This window comes from Eumetopias jubatus, unplaced genomic scaffold (genome assembly GCF_037043125.1).
Source record: "Eumetopias jubatus isolate StellerSeaLion01/CBP00866 unplaced genomic scaffold, mEumJub1_p1.0 scaffold_10, whole genome shotgun sequence".
Taxonomy (NCBI): domain Eukaryota; kingdom Metazoa; phylum Chordata; class Mammalia; order Carnivora; family Otariidae; genus Eumetopias; species Eumetopias jubatus.
Window position 1 is genome coordinate 47,445,671 of NW_028274816.1, and position 22,854 is coordinate 47,468,524.

At 38.5% G+C, this 22,854-nt stretch overlaps 1 protein-coding gene across 1 annotated transcript; it reads left to right on the plus strand.

Annotated features, from left to right (window-relative positions):
* Positions 1-1,397: 1,397 nt before the first annotated feature.
* ZNF30 (zinc finger protein 30) lies at positions 1,398-22,569 on the plus strand. Its single transcript, XM_028123662.2, is given in 10 exon segments — positions 1,398-1,506; positions 2,820-2,908; positions 4,135-4,285; positions 5,283-5,381; positions 20,363-20,383; positions 20,386-20,637; positions 20,714-20,914; positions 20,917-21,275; positions 21,277-21,848; positions 21,850-22,569. Coding segments are annotated over 9 exon segments (1,776 nt in total). The 5' UTR covers positions 1,398-1,506; positions 2,820-2,899; the 3' UTR covers positions 21,962-22,569.
* The last annotated feature ends 285 nt before the right edge of the window (positions 22,570-22,854 follow it).

Here is a 22,854-nt window from a genome sequence, read left to right on the forward strand (position 1 = left end):
GGGACTGGAAAATGAGTTAATAATCGATCATGCCTATATGATGAAACCTCTGTAAAAATCCCTAAAGTACAGGATGTGGAGGACTTCTGGGTTGGTTAGCACATCCATGTGCTGGGAGCATGGTACACCCCATCTCCTCAGAGACAGAAGCTCCTACACTTGGAACCTTCCAGGCCTCACCTTATGTATCTCTTCATCTAGCTATTTATCTGTATACTTTATCATATCCCTTAATGTATAATAAACCAATAAACTTAGTGTTTTCCCTGAGTTCTCTGAGCAGTTCTAGCAAAATTTTGAACCTGAGGAGGGGGGTGTGGGAACCCCAATTTATAGCCAGTTGGTCAGAATTACGGGTGACAACCTGGGACTTGTGATTGGTTTCTGAAGTGGGGGCAGTCTTGGACTGAGCCCTTAACTTGTGGGATTTGATGCTAACTCCAGGTAGATAGTGTCAGAGCTCAGAGCTGAATTGAATTGTAGGGCATCCAGCTGGTGTCAGAGAATTGTTGATGTGTTTAAAAAAAATACATAGTTGGTGTCAGAAGCACTGTGAGTGTGAGAGTAGAGGAAACCAATGCATGTGTCCTAAACACAGACATAATATTAATATTTTGGTGTGCATTCTTCCCCCTCCCCGGTTTTTTGTTAGCAGATATGTAGGGTTTTATTGTATCTGCAGAATAGAATCACGCTAATTGATTATGCAAAGTAGCAAAGACTCTTCAACTCTTAGACTAAAACAGGGAAACTATAGGACTCAATGTTCTTTGCATGCTGCAGGAAGAAGAGGGAAGCACCAGTGATCCTCTTATTTGAAAAACCTTATCGGTATTTACACATTTTGGGATTATAGCAATGTCATATAAAAATTATACGTGCAGGTGAAAGGATTTCCAAGGATCTGTTGTACAAATTACTCTTCCAGTGACAAATTTATATAAGAAAAAAGAGTAAGATGATAGCAGTTATGAATATGTACACTAGTCTCCACGTTGCACAGGAAGAACAGGATTCAACCTTTGTTAGTTATTTCAGTTTTGCATCTTATAAAAGAATGGTGCCTCTCTGTAATTTCTATAGAGAAAGAGGAAATTTAAACATCAGAGAAATCTTTCCTGCTATTTTTTAAAAGAAAAGTTGCATTCTTAAGGTCAGGTTCTAAGTGTTTTCATTAAAATTATAAGAAAACATGCCAGAGAGAAGTAAAAAATGGAAACAAATTATGTCCTTTATAAAAATGAAATGAGGGGCATGTCATATTCTTCAATAACAATAATAGCTAACTCATGTTAAGCCAATTTTCTAGTAAGTGTTTTAAATGGATTTTCTTACTTACTCTTCAAGATAACCATATGTAGTAGTTGATATTCTTATCCTCATTTTAATGGTGAGAAAACCGAGCTACTAAGATGTTAGTAAATGCCTGATCAATGTCTTCTCTATTTTCTCTCTCCCATGTCTTGACGTTATCCTGAGGCCACAAAAGAAGTTCTGGTTTGGATGGTAAGGCTTCTTTTTCATTTAGAATGTAGGAATGATTTTAAAATGGGCAGAAGCCCTGAATAAACACTTTTCCAAAGAAGACATACAGATAGCCGACAGACACATAAAAAGATGCTCAATATCACTCATCATCAGGGAAATGTAAATCAAAACCACAATGAGGCACCACCTCACACTGTTAGAATGGCTATTATAAAAAAGACAAGAAATAACAAGTGTTGATGAGGATGTGGGGAAAAGGGAACCCTCGTGCACTGTTGGTGGGAATGCAAACTGGTGCAGCCACTGTGGAAAATGGTATGGAGGGTCCTCAAAAAGGTAAAAATAGAACTACCCTACAAAACCCAGCAATTCCACTTTGGGTATTTACCCAAAGAAAACAAAAACATGAAATCAAAAAGATATCAGCACCCCTATGTTCATTGCAGCATTATTTACAATAGCTAAGATATGGAAGCATCCATCAGTAGATGAATGGATAAAGAAGATGTAGTACATGTACACATACAATGGAATATTATTCATCTATAAAAAAGAATAAAATTTTGCCATCCGTGACAACATGGAGAGACCTAGAGGGTATTATGCTAAGTAAAATAAGTCAGAGAAAGACAAGTACCATTTGCTTTCACTTATATATGTTGAATATAAAAAACAAAACAATCGAGCAAACAAAACAAAACAGAAACAGACTCAAAAATACAGAGAACAAATGGGTGGTTGCCAGAGGGGAGGAGGGAGGGAGATGGGTGAAATAAGTGACAAGGATTAAAAGATACAAACCTCCAGTAAAATAAGTAAGTCACAGAGATATGTAGAATAGAGAATGTAGTCAATAATAATAACTTTGTATGGTGGCAGGTGATAGATCTATTGGGGTGATAATTTCATAATGTGTATAAATGTCAAGTCACTGTGTTGTGTGCCTGAAACTGAAAATAATATTATATGTCAACTACAATAAAAAAAAAATTCCAGCCCAAAAGAGAATGTAGGGATGTAGGGAGGAGGATCTGTTCAAAGCAGAACTGTGCAGGCCAACATTTGATCTAGATCAGCCTCTCCAAAATGAAGGCCTGTCCAGAAAACCTGCTGACGTGTCTAATTCTGGCTTCTGTGAAGAAGCGCTGTTGTTCTGCATCCCGCTGTGTGCATCTTGGTTCACTGGGGTTTGGATTTATCCAGAATCCCTCTGTTCTCCAAAATTTCATGTGAGGGTTGTTGTAACATCATTTGGAAGCCAAAATGCGGGGACAAGAAGGTTTATTGGCTGAAGTTACTGGGAACACTAAAGCCGCCTTTTCTTCTCTCAGCTCTGAATTTTCTAGAGTTTGAACTTCTCTGGTAGAGGAACCCCCCAGGAAGACTGATCGGTTCTTAGATTTCTAAAAGCATGGCCCATGTAAGTTGCTTCTCTGTGAAATACTGGGATTTTTAGACTACACAGATATTTTCATTAAGCACCATCTCATTACCTGCTTGATTCCTCCTGTTTGAAACAGTGCCAAACAATTGCTTCTTCCTTGTGAGGTCCCCTTTTCTAATTGGTGTTCATTAATTCATTGAGCAAATTATGGAAAAGATCATATGTGATAAGTCTTTGCTGAAGGACTGTGATGATACAGTGAAGATGTGAAGTCTCATGAATTATTTGAGCTCCCTGTGTCAGTCAGTGGTTTGGTGAGTTTGAGATACTGGCCTCATTTGACCGTACATCAGAAGATTTAACATTTTCCACAGACCTACTAAGATGGGATTTTGTACTGATTGGTCTCAGTCTTAATGTGATGAGATCACGTGCTCTGTGGGGCTTTTAGGAACATATTAGGGCCATGACTGTGACATGGAAACATTGATACCATCATTCTTGCCAGGTGATGCCTGAGAGTGACAGTAGGTCAATTTTGTGGTGGAATGGGACCTGCCAGACTTGGGTGACATTCGTTGATTCTGAATCATAATCCACTAACTGAAAAACAGCAAAAGTGTTGAGTGAGGAATGCTGCATGACAATATGAGCTTATTATCATAAGTCGTAGATTACCTGAATTGGGGAAATCAAAGACATTTGGTCAAATCTCATATAAATCTAAAATAATGACTAATTCTGGTACATATTCACAAGAGGTACTTTTATGCCATCATGAAAAATTTTTTTATTAATATAAGGAAAAATGGAATGATATGATTTGACATCATAATCTTGAAGCTTGAGAAGTTAACAAATTTGTGTAATATCTATTTTCTAAAATAAGGATTTTATGCTTAAAAATGCCTATTTCTCTTAAAGGGAAAATAATGTAAAGATTACCATTTCTTGAGAACTTATTAGGTTAGGTACTGAGCAGGGAGTGTCTTTGTGTACGCTGTTTTATTTAACAGAGAAACTTGGATTATTTCATCAATTTCTCAACAGATCTGGAGTACTGTGGTATCTCACAACATACAGAAAATTTTGACCATAGCAACAGGGTTCTTCCAGAACATGCAGATATTCTGATTCATTTGCTTCTTATATCCTAAGCTTCTAGCCACTTGATTGCTCTGTGATTCTTCCCTTGCTACGTTGAAACTTATTGTCTCCTTTTCTTTCATCTTAAAACTTTTTTTTTTTTTTAATTTCACCAGACGTATGTGGGTTTGCAGTTTCAGGGATCAGTGACATTCAGGGATGTGGCCGTAGCCTTCTCTCAGCAGGAGTGGGAGAGTCTGAATCCTGCTCAGAGGCACTTGTACAGGAATGTGATGTTGGAGAACTATAGTAACTTGGTCTCACTGGGTAAGTGTACCTCTCTCAGGTAAATTAGAATCTTCTCCCCAACACCGTACATTTTAGGGCTATCTTAAAAAGTGAACGTAATTTCTTCCCTCTGTTGCCAAAGAAATGGTTTGAGCTTTGTTAGGCTGGAAAGGATGAAATGGTAGGATTAGAACTCTGGGCTGTTTATTGCATAAACATTGACAAAGGCCAGATTTCCCATTATGTTTATGCTCAAAATTGCTATAAATGCACTATTACTGTCTGACCCACCTGCAGGCAAAACAGCTAGACAGAGGGTCCTGATTTGTTCTATCTGAAGAGCCTGTGCAACTTATACAGTGGGGGGCTGGATAAACAAATCATTTAAACCTGAAGGTACCTCACTTTCTTTCTTACAAAACAATTACCCTGATTTTGTGGTTAAAATTTATAATTCACGACCTTTACATTTAAGATTAAATGAGTGTCCTATAGATACATATGTCTCAAGAAACTTTTTGGTTTTTCTCTTAGAAAAATAACGGTAATAATGTTAGTAACTCACATTGTGCTTACTGTGTACCAGTCACTATTCTAAGCTCTTTACGTGTTTGTGTCTGATTTGTATTAACTGATTTTTCTCCTCACAATCACCCTATGAGATAGGGATTATTGATAACCATTTCAGATGAGAATGTTGAAGACAGTGAGTTTAAGTGAGTTTCCCTAGGTCACACAGCTGGTAGGAGGCAGAAGCAGGAATTTGAACCCATGCACTCTGGTACCAGAGTCTGTGTTCTCAATACAAGGTCATACTTTCTGTCAAGACACAGGAGAGAGAGAAAGAAAGAGAGAATAGATTTCACTTAAAATAAAACCTTTTGCCCATCTATTTGGATTCTTGAATCGCCTTGCCTTTCCCCAAAGTACTTCTCAATGTCATTTTAGTCTATTCCAAGTTTAACCTAAGCTCAAAGTATTTTTTAATTCCTGTTTTATTTCCTTTCTACCTTGTATGGCATTCTTACCTTGTAAGCCGGACATTCCATTTCTAAACCACATGTGATTACTTTATTGGAACAATGGAAAGAGCTGTGAATGATAGTGAGGAAAGATCAAAGAAGACAATACACAGGTGAGTAAGAGCCGGTCAGGTAGAGAAGCTCTCATTGCTGGAAGTAACCCACGTGGTCAGGGAGTAGGCACATCTCTGAGCTGTTGTTTGTAACTCTCCCTTCAAAGGCCCCAGCAAGGCCTGCATAGAAAGCCTGATATTTGGGAGAAAGATGAATATCTCACCAAAATTTCCAAAGAAACTTCACCTTTACCAATTTTATCATTCCCTCACCTTCTCATATTTCCCTGGTCATCTTATTAGGCCTGTTATCTTTCCCAGTGCAATATTTCAGCTATATTTTGAATTTGACTGCTTTCAGCTCCTCTTTTGCATTTAGATTATTTGTATATTCTGAGGTGGTGATAACTGAGCAGAGATAAGAACAAGAAGGGCTTAGGCTATATGATTATATAGAACATTCCAGGCAGAGTGAATAACAAATTTGCATTCCTTGAGGTGGGAATGAGCTTTGTGTGATTCAGGAGCAATGAGCAGAGTGGAACAGAATTAATGAGGGGAGAGTAACAATAAAAAAGGGAGAATATCAGAAGGGACCAAGTCCTGTGTATTTTTTTGTTAATTATCAGGAACCTGGCTTATTTTCTGAAAGTGACTAGAAGCAATGATCTAATTTACATTTTTCTGATTTTAAAATTTAAAAAAATTTTTAAAAATGAGATAAAGACTAGAAAGCCATATTAAAATATATAGCTTAACGAGTTATTATAAAACAGATATCCTTAAAACATCACCCTGAGCAGAAGTAAAACATTTTTTTTAAAGATTTTATTTATTTATTTATTTGAGAGAGAGAATGAGAGAGAGAGAGAGCACATGAGAAGGGGGAGGGGCAGAGGGAGAAGCAGACTCCCTGCTGAGCAGGGAGCCTGATGCAGGACTCGATCTTGGGACTCCAGGATCATGACCTGAGCTGAAGGTAGTCACTTAACCAACTGAGCCACCCAGGCACCCCAGAAGTAAAACATTTAAAAAATAATAATTTCAGGGGCACCTGGCTGGCTTAGTCGGAGAGTGAGCGACTCTTGATCTTGGGGTTGAGTTCAAGCCCCATGTTGGGTGTAGAGATTACTTAAAAATAAAATCTTAAAAAAAAAAACAATAATAATAAACTAATTAAATAAAAAATAATTTCAGGCTTACAGAGAAATTGCAGAATTATACAAAGAATTTTCCTGTTCTCTTCACCCAGATTCTCCAAATGAGGAGATAAAACTTCTCCAACTACCCCTCAAGCCCTTTACCTGCCTCTACCTAATCACAACCCTTTTTTCTCTCTCCCTGATAGATCACTTCCAACCACATCCAACCTTACCAAACACCCCAAACCTCACTATCGGTTTCATTACCTCTCCTCCAATTAGCCTGCTAACCTTTTAGATGAGTATCTACTGGTTATTTTGAGGTTCTCAGGTCTGCAGATACCCTCCATCGCTCTCCCCCACTTTTTCCTGCACAGATTGCATAGAGGATGGACTGAATGGGGACAAGGGTAAGAATAGGAAAAGCTGCCGGGAGGCCAATTCTGTAGTGCGAACTGGGGGTGATGGTGGTTTGGATTAGAATGTTAGTGGTGGAAAGTGGTGAGAAGGTATGGCACTCATAATGGATTTTTTTTCTATAAATTTTTTATTGTTATGTTAATCACCATACATTACATCATTAGTTTATGATGTAGTGTTCCGTGATTCATTGTTTGTGCATAATACCCAGTGCTCCACGCAGAACATGCCCTCTTTAATACCCATCACCAGGCTAACCCATCCCCCCACCCCCCTCCCCTCTAGAACCCTCAGTTTGTTTTTCAGAGTCCATCATCTCTCATGGTTTGTCTCCCCCTCCGATTTCCCCCCCTTCATTCTTCCCCTCCTTCTATCTTCTTTTTTTTTTTCTTAACATATATTTCATTATTTGTTTCAGAGGTACAGATCTGTGATTCAGCAGTCTTGCACAATTCACAGCACTCACCATAGCACATACCCTCCCCAGTGTCTATCACCCAGCCACCCCATCCCTCCCACCCCACCCCCACTCCAACAACCCTCAATTTGTTTCCTGAGATGAAAAATTCCTCATATCAGTGAGGTCATATGATACATGTCTTTCTCTGATTGACTTATTTCGCTCAGCATAACACCCTCCAGTTCCATCCACGTCGTTGCAAATGGCAAGATCTCATTCCTTTTGATGGCTGCATAATATTCCATTGTATATATACACCACATCTTCTTTATCCATTCATCTGTCAATGGACATCTTGGCTCTTTCTTTTGGTGTCCATTAGCATGGTAAATGGTTTTCCACCCCCTCACTTTCAATCTGGGGGTGTCTTTGGGTCTAAAATGAGTCTCTTGCAGACAGCATATCGATGGATCTTGTTTTTTTTTTTTAATGGAATCATAGGGTTTTTTTTTTTAAGATGTTATTTATTTACTTGACAGAGAGAGACACAGCGAGAGAGGGAACACAAGTAGGGGGAGTGGGAGAGGGAGAAACAGGCTTCCTGCCGAGCAGGGAGCCCGATGCGGGGCTCGATCCCAGGACCCTGGGATCACAACCTGAGCCAAAGGCAGACGCTTAACGACTAAGCCACCCAGGCGCCCCTGGGTCTTGTTTTTTAATCCAATCTGATAGCCTGTGTCTTTTGATTGGGGCATTTAGCCCATTTACATTCAGGGTAACTATTGAAAGATATGAATTTAGTGCCATTGTATTGCCTATGAGGTGACTGTTACTGTATATTGTCTGTGTTCCTTTCTGATCTATGCTGCTTTTAGTCTCTCTCTTTGCTTAGAGGACCCCTTTCAATATTTCTTGTAGGGCTGGTTTTGTGTTTGCAAATTCCTTTAGTTTTTGTTTGTCCTGGAAGATTTTTCTCTCTCCTATTTTCACTGACAGCCTAGCTGGATATAGTATTCTTGGCTGTATCTTTTTCTCGTTTAGTGCTCTGAAGATATCATGCCAGTCCTTTCTGGCCTGCCAGGTCTCTGTGGATAGGTCTGTTGCCAGTCTAATGTTTCTACCATTGTAGGTTACATATCTCTTCTCCCGAGCTGCTTTCAGGATTTTCTCTTTGTCTCTGAGACTCGTAAGTTTTACTATTAGATGTTGGGGTGTTGACCTATTTTTATTGATTTTGAGAGGGGTTCTCTGTGCCTCCTGGATTTTGAGGCCTTTTTCCTTCCCCACATTAGGGAAGTTCTCTGTTATAATTTGCTCCAATATACCTTCTGCCCCTCTCTCTTTCTTCTTCTTCTGGGATCCCAATTATTATAATGTTGTTTTGTCTTTTTTTTTAAAGATTTTATTTATTTGAGAGAGAGAATGAGATAGAGAGAGAGAGCATGAGAGGGGGGAGGGTCAGAGGGAGAAGCAGACTCCCCGCTGAGCGGGGAGCCCAATGCAGGACTCGATCCTGGGACTCCAGGATCATGACCTGAGCCGAAGGCAGTTGCTTAACCAACTGAGCCACCCAGGCGCCCTAATTTGTTTCGTCTTAATGGTATCACTTATCTCTCGAATTCTGCCCTCGTGATCCAGTAGTATTTATCTCTCTTTTTCTCAGCAGCTTTATTTTCCATCATTTGGTCTTCTATATCGCTGATTCTCTCTTCTGCCTCATTTATCCTAGCAGTTAGTGCCCCCATTTTTGATTGCACCTCATTAATAGCCTTTTTGATTTCGACTTGGTTAGATTTTAGTTCTTTTATTTCTCCAGAAAGAGTTTCTCTAATAACTTCAATGCTTTTTTCAAGCCCAGCTAGTATTTTTAAAATCATGATTCTGAACTCTAGGTCCGACATCGTACTAATGTCCATATTGAGTAGGTCCCTGGCAGATGGTACTACTTCTTGTTCTTTTTGTTGAGGTGATTTTTTCCGTCTTGTCATTTTGTCCAGAGGAGAATAGATGAATGAGAGAACAAAATGCTAACAGGGTAACAACGTCCCCAGAAAATATACTCTAAACAAATCAGAAAAGACCTGAAACTGGGGGAAAAGAAAGGGAAAGAAAGAAAAAAGAAAGAGAGAAAAAAAAAGAAAAAGATAAAAACAAACAAAAACAGAACAAAACAAAAAAAAACAGAATATGATCAAATATGATCAGGCTGGTACATAGATCAGTGCCACACACTAGATTTTGGGTGTATTTTGGTCTGTTAGAAGAAAGTGCCTCCCAAAATTTTAAAGAAAGAAAGACTTATATATGTACAAAATAAGGGTTGATACAATGAAGGGATGGAAGATGACTGTAAAGATGAAAATTATAAAAAATTTTATAAAAGGAATTGATAAGTTGTTTGAAAAAAGAAAGAAGAGGATTTTTAAAAAAAAGAAAGAAAAAGGAGAGAATGTGATCAGGCAGGAGGCTAGAACAAAGCCATACACTAGAGATTTAGGGTATATTTTGATCTGTTAGAAGAAACTGTATCTCAAAATTTTAAAGAGAGAGCAACTTATATATATATATATGCAAAAATAAGGGTAACTACTATGAAGGGATAGATTATGACTCTAAAAATGAAAAATAAAAATGTTTTTTTATTTTTTTTATTTTTTTATTTTTTTTAAAAGATTATTTATTTGAGAGAGAGGGAATGAGAGAGAGAGAGTACATGAGAGGGGGGAGGGTCAGAGGGAGAAGCAGGCTCCCTTACTGAGCAGGGAGCCCGATGTGGGACTCAATCCCGGGACTCCGGGATCATGACCTGAGCTGAAGGCAGTCGCTTAACCAACTGAGCCACGCAGGTGCCCTAAAAATGTTTTTTTAAAAAAGGGATTGATAAGATGTTGGTTGAAAAAGGGAAAAAGAAAAATTCAAAAAATAAAAAGTTAAAAAAAGATTAACTTTGAAAGACTAAAGAATCATGGTAAAAAAGTCATGAATTCTATGTGCAGTATTCCCCTAGCGCTGGAGTTCTGCGGTTCTTATTGATAGGTAAACTTGGTCTTGGCTTGCTGGCTGTTCTTGATGATCTTCTGGGGGAGGGGCCTGTTGCTGTGGTTCCCAAATGTCTTTGCCGGAGGCGGAATTGCCCCGCCCTTGTGGGTCCGGGCTAAGTAATCTGCTCGGGTTTGCTCTCGGGAGTTTTTGTTCCCTGCAAGTTTTCAGTACAGCTTTGGAGGACCAGAGTGAAAAATGGCAGCCTCCCAATCTCCACCCCGGAGGACCCGAGAACTTGGGGCCCCGCTCCTCAGTGCGCCCCCAGAGAAAAGCAGTCAATCACTCCTGTCTCCCCGGTCTCCGGCCGCACTCCGTGCTCACGCGGCCTGTGACCGAGCGTTTCTATCTCTGGCGCCTGACTAGGTGTGGAGTCTCCAAACCCAGCAGATCCCTGTGGTGCGCTCCCGCGCCGCTCCTCCCAGGGGAGGAAGGGGATCTGCTGCTTGTTGGGTCCCTGCTGGAGGAGCAGTGGCCCGACTGTGTCACTGATCACATTTTATGGCAGCCCCGAACTGAGAGCCCGTGCCTCAGCTCCATCTCTGCAGCTGGCTTCCCCGCTCCGATCCCTGGGAGCTTTGCGGCACTCAGGCACCCCAGTCTTTCTGTGACCCCGAGGGTCCTGAGACCACACTGTCCTGCAAGGGTTCCATCCCCCGCTTAGCCACTGGAGCGACGTCCCTCAGCAGAGCCGACTTCCAAAAGTTCCGATTTTGTGCTCCGGGGCTCTATCACTTGCCAGAAGCGGCCCATGGAGGCCCCCTCCCCCGCGTCTATCCTCCCGAATATCGCCTCGGATTCATTTCTCCACACATCCTACCTTCCAGAAAGTGGTCGCTTTTCTGTTCAGAGAGTTGTTGCTATTCTTTTCTTCGATCTCCTGTTGAGTTCATAGGTGTTCAGAATGGTTTGATCCCTATCCATCTGAATTCCTGAGACCAGACGAAACCCAGGTCTCCTACTCCTCCGCCATCTTGCTCTGCCCCCCTCATAATGGATTTTGAACATAGAACTAACAACATGCTGGTGAATTATAAATGGGGGTGGCGGCAGAAGGACATGAAGAAGGATGAGCAGGTTTTGAATTGAGCCGGTGAATGGTGACACAACTGCCTGAGATGGGAAAGAGAGAAAAGGCAGGATGGAGAGCAAATCTAAACACATGTACTTTGAATAAGTGAAGCTTGAGATGGCTATTAATCATCCAATTAGAAATGCTGACGAGGCTGTTGAATATGCAAGCCTGAGTTCAGGGAGAATGTAGGCTCACACTTAGCAGTTGGGTTTTATTGGCATATGGCTGGTATTTAAAGCCAGGGAAGTGCATGAGGTCTTCCCAAAGAGCCAGTGCAGATAGAGGAGTCTCATAGTTCTGTCTTTCGGGGGGGGCTGCACAAGAGACTGTTGAGAAGAAGCACATTTTAAGGTAGAATTAAAACAGGAAAGTGGTACCACCAAAGATGAAGAATATGATTCAGGGCGGACGAACGATCGCTGAAACAGGAATTAAAACAATAAATGAGCAATGGCCTCAATGTTTGACCTTCCTGGAAGGGAAAATCCTCAGTGGCATCAAGGAATGAAAGCCTGACAGGAGTGGTTTAAGCAGAATGGGAGTGAGTACCACAGTTCTGTAGAGGCATTGCCTATGAAGAGATGGGGTTGGTTGGGACATGGGGTTACACCTGCATGATTGATGTTGGGAACGCTTCCACAGAGTGGTAAAAATGGATGAGTTAAGAGGAAATTATTGTAGAAGCAATGGCCTTGAGCTGGACGGGGAAGATGGTGGAATTTTGTGAGTAAGCGAAAACGGTGACAGTGGATGTGGATGTCGATAACTTAATTGATATAGTAGAGGAACGAATATATATCTTTTATCTTGTGTTTTCTCAGAGCTATAGGAAGAAAAATGATTAACTGAAAATTAGTGAGGGGAGGTATGAAACCTTTGTTGAGCTTTACTCATGCTCTACCGACTTTCTCCCTTTTTTATCATTGTCTCTGATGCATACGGGGGGGGGGTGATAATAGCAGTTACTTTATTGATTCTCTACTGTATGCCTGACACTCTTCTCAGCATTTTACACGTTATTGCCTTATTGATTCTCACGGCAATATTGTGAGACGTTTTTCAGATTGCTATCGGTATTTTATTATTTGAGGGAACTAAGACTTGGGATGATTAAGAAATTTCCCTAATTATAGAGCTAGTTCTTGGAACTAGAATTTAGACAGAGTTGGCTTATCTTTAATAATCACTGTGCCATTCTGCATTTGTATCTTCTTCTTTTAGCTGAAATGTATTGATTTAAACAAATATGTACAGGGTTCTTAATTGATGGATTTTATGTAACTCTTTATTTTGAAATAATTCCTAACCAGAAAATTTGTGAGAATAACACAGAACATACATGTAACCTTTAGCTGGAGACTGTTAATATTTTATATATTTGCTTTTTATCATTCTCATTCTGTCCCTTTCCCTTGAAATGACTTCACCTTTACCCTAAATGTTTCAGTGTATATTTCTTTTTTTCTTTATTTTCTTTTATTTATATTCTTTTATTTAGAGAGAGAGTGCACATGAGCAGGGGGAGGGGCAGAGGGAGAAGGAGAGAGAGAATCCCAAGCAGACTCCCTGCTGAGTGCAGAGCCCAACTCTGGCCTCAATCTCACAACCCTGAGATCATGACCTGAGCCAAAAACAAGAGCCAGACGCTTAACCAACTGAGCCACGCAGGTGCCTCCTCAGTGGTATCCTTTATAGAAAAAAAATAAAATTCAACCCAGTATCCAAGACAAAAGTCATGAATTTCATTTGGTAGTCTTCTTACTTTAATCTCCTTTAATTTGAAAGGACTCCTTGGTCTGTCTTTGCCTTTTATGACCTTGGCATTTTTGATGAGTACATCTCTTTTGCAGATTGTTTCTCAATTTGAACAATGTTTCAGTTATTTATTCGGTGTGAACCCAGGCATTCTTACTATATTCAGCTAGCTGTAATCTTCTACTATCATTCTGATATTCAAATTGTCTCGTATTTGGCAAATGGGAGCCTCTTCATGGTAGCCTGTGTCCTTTTTTACTTAAAACAAACCCTTATAATGAAATTTAGTCTTAATATGTGAGCTAGAATATGTAATTAAATGGCATTCACAACTTAGTAAAGGGAGCTCTAGTAAAGAGCAGCTCTAGTAGGATATGGAGATGTAAGTGAGGGCGAGAGATGTAGACACTGGAGTCTGCTGAGGAGAGATGGCCCAAGAGTGGCTGGGAAGGAGGAATGTCCTGGAAGAAGATGCAGTATCCTAGCAGTGAAGAGAAGGCAGGAAGAAAGAGATAGCATTCTTTTTGATAAAATGAAGATCTTTTGCAACATTTCAAATACAATTCTGTGGTTGAAAGTCATATAGTTAGGAAAATGCACTAATTATTTTTCATTTAAAAAACAGAAGAAATTTACCTTCTTTTTTGAAAAGCTGATATAAGTTCTAATAGAAAATGTTCATGTTTGATGGGAAGGGGAAAGAAAAAGGAGAGAGGGAAACAAACCATAAAAGATTCTTAAAGATAGAGAACAAACTGAGGATTGATGGAGGGAGGTGAGTGGAAGATGGGCTAGACAGGTGCTGGGTATTAAGGAGGGCGCTTGTTGTGATGAGCACTGGGTGTTGTATTTAAGTGACAAATCACTGAATTCTACTCCAGAAACAATATTACACTGTATGTTAACTAAGTAAAATATAAATTAAAAAAGAAAAGAGCAGAAAATGTTCATGTTTGAAATTTATAATTTTTGGGGCACCTGGGTGGCTCAGTCGTTAAGCGTCTGCCTTCGGCTCAGGTCATGATCCCAGGGTCCTGGGGTCGAGTCCCACATCGGGCTCCCTGCTCTGTGGGAAGCCTGCTTCTCCCTCTCTCACTCCCCCTGCTTGTGTTCCTGCTCTCGCTATGTCTCTCTCTGTCAAATAAATAAATAAAATCTTTAAAAAAAATTTATAATTTTTTCAGAGACTATTATTTGCATTTAAAATTTTTATTTAGTTTCAGTTCTGTGTCACACATTATGATTGGCTCCCACCTATTTTTTTTTAATTGAGACTAACTCTCTATTTATTCCTATAATTATTCAGGATTTGATTAGAATTGATTTTCAGAAATGGAAATTACCTGAAGAAAAGTTTTTTTTTAACACCTGTCTCGTAGCTCTTTTCTGTATTATATATTTATCTTTGTGTATTAGTTTTTGCCATCATAAGTTATCACAAACTTGTAAATTGGTTCTGCTATAACAAATTACTACAAACTTGGTGGCTTAAGACAACAGAAATCTACTGCCTCACAATTCTCAAAGCCAGAAGTTTGAAATCAAGAAGTCAAGGGCATGCTGTCTCTGAAGGTTCCGGGGGAGGATCATTTTTTGCTTTTTTGTAGCTTCTGGTGGTTGCTGGTAGTCTTGGCCTTCTTTGGTTTATAGCTACATCACTCCCATCTCTGCCTCTGTTGTCACAGCATGTCCTCCTTTGTGTCTGTCTCTATGTGTCCTCTCCTTTTCTCCTAAGGACACCAGTCACTTTAGATTTAGTGCTCACACTAATCCGAAATGACCTCATATTAATGAATTACATCTATTTCCTCACCTTCTGAGGGAGGGGGAACCACCATTCAACCCTATCCACTTTGTATCTAATCAGTCTACATATATCACTTTGAGGGTTTTTTGTTTTGTTTTGTTTTGTTTTAAATAAATTGTATTGTTTTTAATGTTTCTTAATGTAAGGAAATATGCTGTTCTTAAAAGTCTGTTTTGTTGTGTTTTGGTTTTGTATGTTGCCAACTGAATTAAAATCCACGTAAAAGTTGAAAAAGTAATATAGCAATCCTTAACACCATCACTTAGATTCACCAATTTTTAATCTTTTGCTTTGTTCTGTATCTATATATAAAAAAAGTTTTGCTGTACCACTTAAGTAAGTTGCACAAATTAACATTTCATCCCTAAATATTCAAGAATATACTAAGAAAATACATCAAAAACTAATGATGTAATGTATGGTGATTAACATAACAATAAAAATTTTAAAAAAAAGAATATACTAAGAAAAGGACATTATTCTCTATAACCACAACAAGAAAATCATTTTTTTTAACTTGCAGCACCTATGAGAGGGTCATCTTAGGCTCAGATGAACATTCAGACTAAGACTGCCTTTGATGATCTTGGCTTTAACTATTCGGAATATCACACAGCAGGAACACCAGCATGTTGTTCGTTCTATGTTCAAAATATATTATGAGTGCCATACCTTCTCACCACTTTCCACCACTAACATTCTAATCCAAACCACCATCACCCCCAGTTCGCACTACAAAATTGGCCTCCCGATGACTTTTCCTATTTTCTGAGTCCATATGCAACTTGTCTCTCAGTGGTCTTTTTTTACTGTAAACAATATTAGTAAGATAGTACACCACATACCATTTTGTCATCTAGAATGTAATGCAAGCCACATAGGTAATTTAAAATCTCCTAGTGATGAATTTAAAAAGAAAATGGTAAAATTAATAATGCATTTTGTTTATTTCAATATATCCCAAATATCAGTTTTTATGTACAATCACTATAAAATTACTAATGAGATAGTTTACATTTCTCTTTGCTCTAAGTCTTCAAAATCTGGTGTGTATGTTACACTCACAGCACCTCTCAGTTTAGTTTAGTCACAGAGCTGGTGGCTACCATATTGGACAGGCTGCTCTAGAGCACTGCCTCCTTTATCTTTGCACTCATCTTCTGATTTACATGATGTTTATGAAGTGTCTTTCTTTGTCACTTTGCTTATCTTTGCCATAATGGGTAGAAAATGAAAAATTTTGAATTCTCAACTGGGTTCAATAAACGCTAAATATTTTTTAAAGATTTTATTTATTTATTTGACAGAGAGAGAGCACAAGCAGGGGGAGCGGCAGGCAGAGGGAGAAGGAGGCTCCCCACTGAGCAGGGAGCCCGATGTGGGGCTCAATCCCAGGACCCTGGGATCATGACCTGAGCCGAAGGCAGATGCTTAACCAACTGAGCCACCCAGGCGTCCCAAATGCTAAATATTTTTTAAGGCACAAAATTGATGTCTGAAGTCTTCTTTGAAACCTTAAAAGGTGATGGGTGCAATCCTTTGAGCAACACATTGAGAAAATTGAAGGACAATGTAGTAATGATTTATTTCACTACTGTATCATCTTTCTGGGCAATTCCAGCATTCTTCCACTTCCTTATTTTAAATTTTTCTTTTTTGCACACTGGGATATAATTGATAATGATGAAATAGCTTTTCAGATGATGAAACAGAAAAATGTCCCAAGGGAACATTATTCTTTTATTCTTAAAGGAAAAATAGATGATTGGTATCCCATTGTATATCTTAGTTCCATGAAAAGATCCAGTAGAACCCTATGTAACTGTAAGGTAGAAAGAAATTTATTCTTTTTTGAAAATAAGTGAATTTTTGTCTTTGGAAGGTCTTTAAGAAAGAATAAAAGTCAGAAAATATTAATTCTTACAAATAGTTAGAACTGCTTAAAAAAAAAAAAACAACTCAAAAACTAAAACTTAATCCCATGGGCCCTGATAATTTATGGAAGGTTAAGACATGTCCTAGGAAGTATGTTTTTCTCAATTTTGTTTAACCCAGAGACAAGGAATTATATTGGTTTCACTTCTTGGTTTCCCCTACCACCTTTTAGGTCATTTTTCAGCCTTATCTGGAGGATAGAACATTATCTTCTTGGGAGCAAAATTCTCCAAATGTACACAGTTGTTGGATGTGTCATGGTTGTGTGTATATGAAAGTCATTTCAACTTTTTGAAAGTGTATTTTCTTATTTTTTTATTTGGAAAATTATTTGGATCTGTTGATAAGAATATGGTAGCACAACAGCATTTAGGACTGTAGATTATACATTTGAATGCTGTAGTATAGACAGTACTATGAGAAATATTATGATCAGGATTCTAAACCAGGATCAGAGGCTAGTAGTCAAATTCAACCAAAAGAACAGATTCCATTCCTGATCCAAAGAGCCGACAGAACCCAATATGGAGGGAATTATTCTTATTACCTAACTTGGTGATTTCTTACTTGTTTCCTGGGTTCCTAGATCTCAGAGAGGTCTTTAAAGATGTGAGTACAACATTCTCTTAAGAGTCATATCTCTGCCTTGTTGGGCCAGTATATTTTCTAAATAGAATCTGTCTAGAACCCACTGCCTATCCAATTTCTTGGATACGAGTGCTATACCTTTGTAACGTGACCCAAATCTAGGGGTCCTGAACCACAGTGCTGTATAATTCTCCCCATTTTGAGGTCATCTGGTATAGTATGACGTGAAAAGCCCTGAGAGCAGAAGAAAGCAGTTCAAAATTCTCCTTTAATGGTGGTTGAAGTTTTTTGACAATAGTCAATGCCCAGATTTTCTCCTTTTTGAATGAAATGATCTAAATAGCTCTTTTTTTTTTTCTGAGAAGTTGGAGAATTGATGGGCCAAAATGATCTTAAGAGATAACAGAAATCATCCTAAAGGCAGACAGTCAGTTTAATGAGATAACATATCTGATCCAATTTTCCAGTTGACTCTTGTGTGCAAATTCAATACTTATCTGTAGGGGCCATCCCAGTGGTCTGGTTCTGGTCGAAATGCCTGTACAGCTCATCACATAACATGGAAATATTTTTTAAAGGTAAACATTTTTATCTCAGTGGGTTAAACAGCCAACTCTTGATTTTGGCTCAGGTCATGATCTCAGGGTCCTGGGATCAAGCCCCGTGTTGGGCTCCACATTCAGCAGGGAGTCTGCTTGAGGATTCTCTCTCTCCCTCTCCTGTTCTTCCCCCAATCACACAGATGCATGCTCTCTCTGTAAAATAAATAAATCTTAAAAAAAAAAAAATTGACCACTGGATTAGAGTGATAACAGTCCAAACCCACATTATTTAATTTTTCCCCTTGTAACTAAACAGTAATCTGTGTGGTTTTCCTCTTACTTTATTATCCAGGAATATTCATTTCTTTAGCAACTTGTCACGTTGTTAATCCTCATCAGAATAAAAAATATCATTATTTGTAGGAAGGTACTTTGTTACTATAGTTTCTTGTGTAAATATTTTAGTATTCTAAACTAGTACTTTTTGTTTATCTTGAAACATAGTTCCAATGAAAAGAGAAAGACAAATTATTTGACTCTTTACTAGTAGTTAAATACTTTTTCTAAGTGTGAGATTATTCAACAACAAAGATTAAAAATTATTTTTTTTCTGTTCGCTTGCAGGAATTACTATGGATTCATCTTTTATCCATCCATTATCATTGATTCAGAATGTATAATTGAAAATAATCATTCATGTGTTCCTTTTGTCATTGTATTTGTCATACAGAGCTCCATAGTAAGTCTCTTCTGTTTCTTGAGAAACCTATGAGTCTTCAAAATTTACCTGACTTTTTGGCAAAGATATCTGAGGTTCATCTTATACCTTCCCTGCCTCATTCCAGAAATTGTTTATTTCTTCAAGGATTATCTATATTATATTAATGGGTTATCAGTGAGTTATTTGTATGATATTGTCTTTTAATTATATCCTAATTATTTCTTTTGTCTAGAGATTTGTCTTTTTGTGCAATCAATTTCTGCTGTGTGCTAGCGAGTTATAGTTCAGTGCTGAATGAAATAGGGGTTGGGCCTGCTTTTTGGAGAGTGTGTTCGTTTTCTATTACTTTGTAACAAATTACCACAAATTTAGTAGCTTAAGACTATAGTCCTATGTAATCAAATAATTGTATAGATCAGTTCAGCACAGGATGGCTAAATCCAAGTATCAGCTGTGACTGCAGTTCTTTGGGGCATGGGGTCTTCTTCCAAGCTCACAGGTTACTGGCAGAATTTATTTCCTTCTTACACTTTCCATGTGGCCCCCTCTGTCTTCCAGCCAGCAACCAGCAAGTCTTGTCCATCTCACACTTTGAAGGTCTCTGACTCCCCTTCTGCCCTCAGCCAGGAGAAAGCTCTGCTTTTTAGGGCCAACCCAGATAAGCCAGGTTAATGTCTCCGTCTTAAAGCAACTAATTAGTAACCTTAATTACACATCTTTTGCCATGTGATGCAACATATTCACAGGCATGATGTGGGCAAAGGTCATGAAGGCCAAAATATCTATCACAGGTATGTTTGGGAGAAGTAAATTAAAATTTTGACAAAGAGAAATAATTATATAATTGAAAACAGATAGGAATTACAAGAAGTAGTGTTAGAACAGAAGATAAAGACATGGACATCCTTAGACAAGGTCAGCAATTTACAGTATCCTGATAAAGTGACATTTTACCTTAAACATATATAGGATGAGAAAGATCCAGTCTGCAAACAACACATGCCAAAGAATTTTTGGGAGATGACATCACCTGCAGATGGAACCAAAAGATGAGAAAATTTGTGACACATTCCAAGTGCTGAAAGGGGAAAGTGAGGTAAATAGGGAACAAAGAAAATTATGACTTGATATGAGGCCTGATAGGTAAGCGGGGATCATATTAATGAAAGAAGCATGGGTTTTACTCTAAGTGTAAAGAGAAGCCACAGTGGGGGGAAATGAAATTTCATCTGTATCAGAAACATTTGTAAGAAATGTTAAACATATTAGTGCCCAGGAACTTGATTGCCTTGTATATTCTGATTTAGGACGTCTGGGATGATGCTGGAATATCAGTTTCTCAACAAGCTCTTCAAAGATTCTGATCCACACCTAATATCAGAAGTGAAACCTATTTTATCACCAACCTTGATATTTTAAATAAGCTCTCATTAATCTCTGTATTTCTCTTTGACCTGTTTTTGATTTTTGTAAGAGTATTTTAGTATTGCCTAGGCTATTTATTTCTAGTAGATATTTTCAATGTGTCTCTTTTCTTCCATAGAAATCTCTATTCCTATATTTTCTCATATAGGAAAACAGAATATTTGGGGGTTTTTTTTGTTTGTTTTCTTTCAGATTTTCAGTTGAAGGAAGAGACAACTCTAAAGAAATGCCCACTATTGAGAAATGTACATCTTTTGCTCTACATCAGAGACTTCCTAACAGAGAGCAATCATGTGAATGTCAGGGATGTGGGAACATGTTTTGTCAAGGCTCGAACCTTGTTCAACATGAGAGAACACATTCTAGTGAAAAAACCTGCAAATGTAAAGAATGTGGGAAGAACTTTAGTAATGGACATCAACTCACCATACATCAGAGATTTCATATTGGTGAGAAACCTTATAAATGTAAGGAATTTGCCACCTTTTCGTACCTTGTTCGACATCAGAGAATTCACACTGTTGAGAAACTGTGAATGTAAAGAATGTGGGAAGGCTTTTATTAGAGGCTCAGACTTTGTTAAACATGGGAGAATTCATACTGGTGAGAAACCATATGAATGTAAGGAATGTGGGAAGACCTTTAGTAATAGCCATCAATTTACTATACATCAGAGTATTCATACTGTTAAGACACCCTATGAAAGTGGGAAATGTGGAAAAGCTTTTTATAGTAGCTCATACCTGTTCAACATCAAAAAATCCATAAAGGTGAGAAACCCTATGAATGTAAGGAATGCGGGAAAGCTTTTATAGTGTATGGAAAACTTCTTCGGCATCAGACTATTCAGATTGGTGAAAAACCCTATGAATGTAAAGAATGTGGAGAGGCCTTCAGTAGTAGCTTACCCCTGGTTAAACATCAGAGAATTCATACTGGTGAGAAACCCTATGAATGCAAGGAATGTGGGAAGTCCTTTACTGTGTATGGACAACTTACTCGATATCAGAGTATTCGTACTGGTGAGAAACCTTTTGAATGTAAGGAATGTGGGAAGGCCTTTAGACTTAGTTCATTTCTTAATGCACATCAGAGAATTCATTCAGGGGGTAAAGCCCTACGAATGCAAGGAATGTGGGAAGGCCTTTAGTCCTGCCTCATACCTTGTTCAACGTGAAAGACTTCATACAGGTGAGAAACCGTATGAGTGTAAAGAGTGTGGCAAGGCCTTTAGCACTGGCTCATACCTTGTTCAACACCAGAGGATTCATACCGGTGAGAAACCCTATGAGTGTAAGGAATGTGGGAAGGCTTTTATTAGTCGCCATCAATTTACTGTACATCAAAGGGTTCATACTGGTGAGAAACCCTATGAATGTAAGGAATGTGAGAAGGTCTTTAGAGTACATGTACATCTTACACAACATCAGAAAATTCACATTGATGTGAAACCCTATAAATGCAAGGAATTTGGAAAAACTATTGGTTGTGCCTCCTACCTTGTACAACATGGAAGAATTCATACTGGTGAGAAACCTTATGAATGTTAGGAATGTGGAAAGGCCTTTACTGTGTATGGACAACTTATTGGACATCAGAGTGTTCATACTGGTGAGAAACCCTTTGAATGTAAGGAATGTGGCAAGACCTTTAGACTTAATTCATTCCTTAGTGAACATCAGGATACACACTGGTGAGAAACCCTTTAAATGCAGAAAATGTGGGAAGCCCTTTAGATATAGTTCAGCCCTTAAAGTACATCAGAGAAACCATATGCATGTAAAACCCTAAAAATTTAAGGAATTTGGGAAGTCCATTATGTATGGCTTAAACATTGTTCAGCGTCAGAGAGTTTATGCTAATGAGAAACATGGATGTTAAAAATCTTGGTAGGCCTTTAGAAAATATTCTCCTATTAGAGAATTCATAATGGAATTCAGAAAACATAAAGCCTTTGTCATTCTTGTGTTTATAATATTTGAATCCGAATATTCTGGATTGGCCAGTTCAGAAAAGGTGGGAGACATTAATACAGCATTGATAGCATGAAAGTTTATATGACATATTCTAATATGGTTGAATGAACTAGTGAATAAAAAAACCTTCCACTACTCTTAAATCATTGCTAAACTTCAGATAATCCATCCTGATTTTTAAAAAAACAGTTAATATATGTTGGAAAGTCTGCCATAGCACAGATGTCAGTTCTTGTCATTGTCATGTCACCACCGTCAACCTATTTGACATTAGGCACCTTATTTTTTATTTCAGGGCATTGCTTCAAAATGGTGGTGATAGAACCTATGTACTTGTAAAAACCTATGCTCAATATTTATTAATTTTATTATTAGCATTTTTTAAAAGATTTTTATTTATTTGAGAGAGAGAATGAGAGATAGCACGAGAGGGAGGAGGGTCAGAGGGAGAATCGGACTGCCCGCTGAGCAGGGAGCCCGATGCGGGACTCGATCCCGGGACTCCAGGATCATGACCTGAGCCGAAGGCAGTCGCTTAACTGACTGAGCCACCCAGGTGCCCTATTATTAGCATTTTTTATTTTTAATTTTTTAAAGATTTTATTTATTTATTTGACAGAGAGAGACACAGCAAGAGAGGGAACACAAGCAGGGGGAGTGGGAGAAGCAGGCCTCCCGCAGAGCAGGGAGCCCGATGTGGGGCTTGAT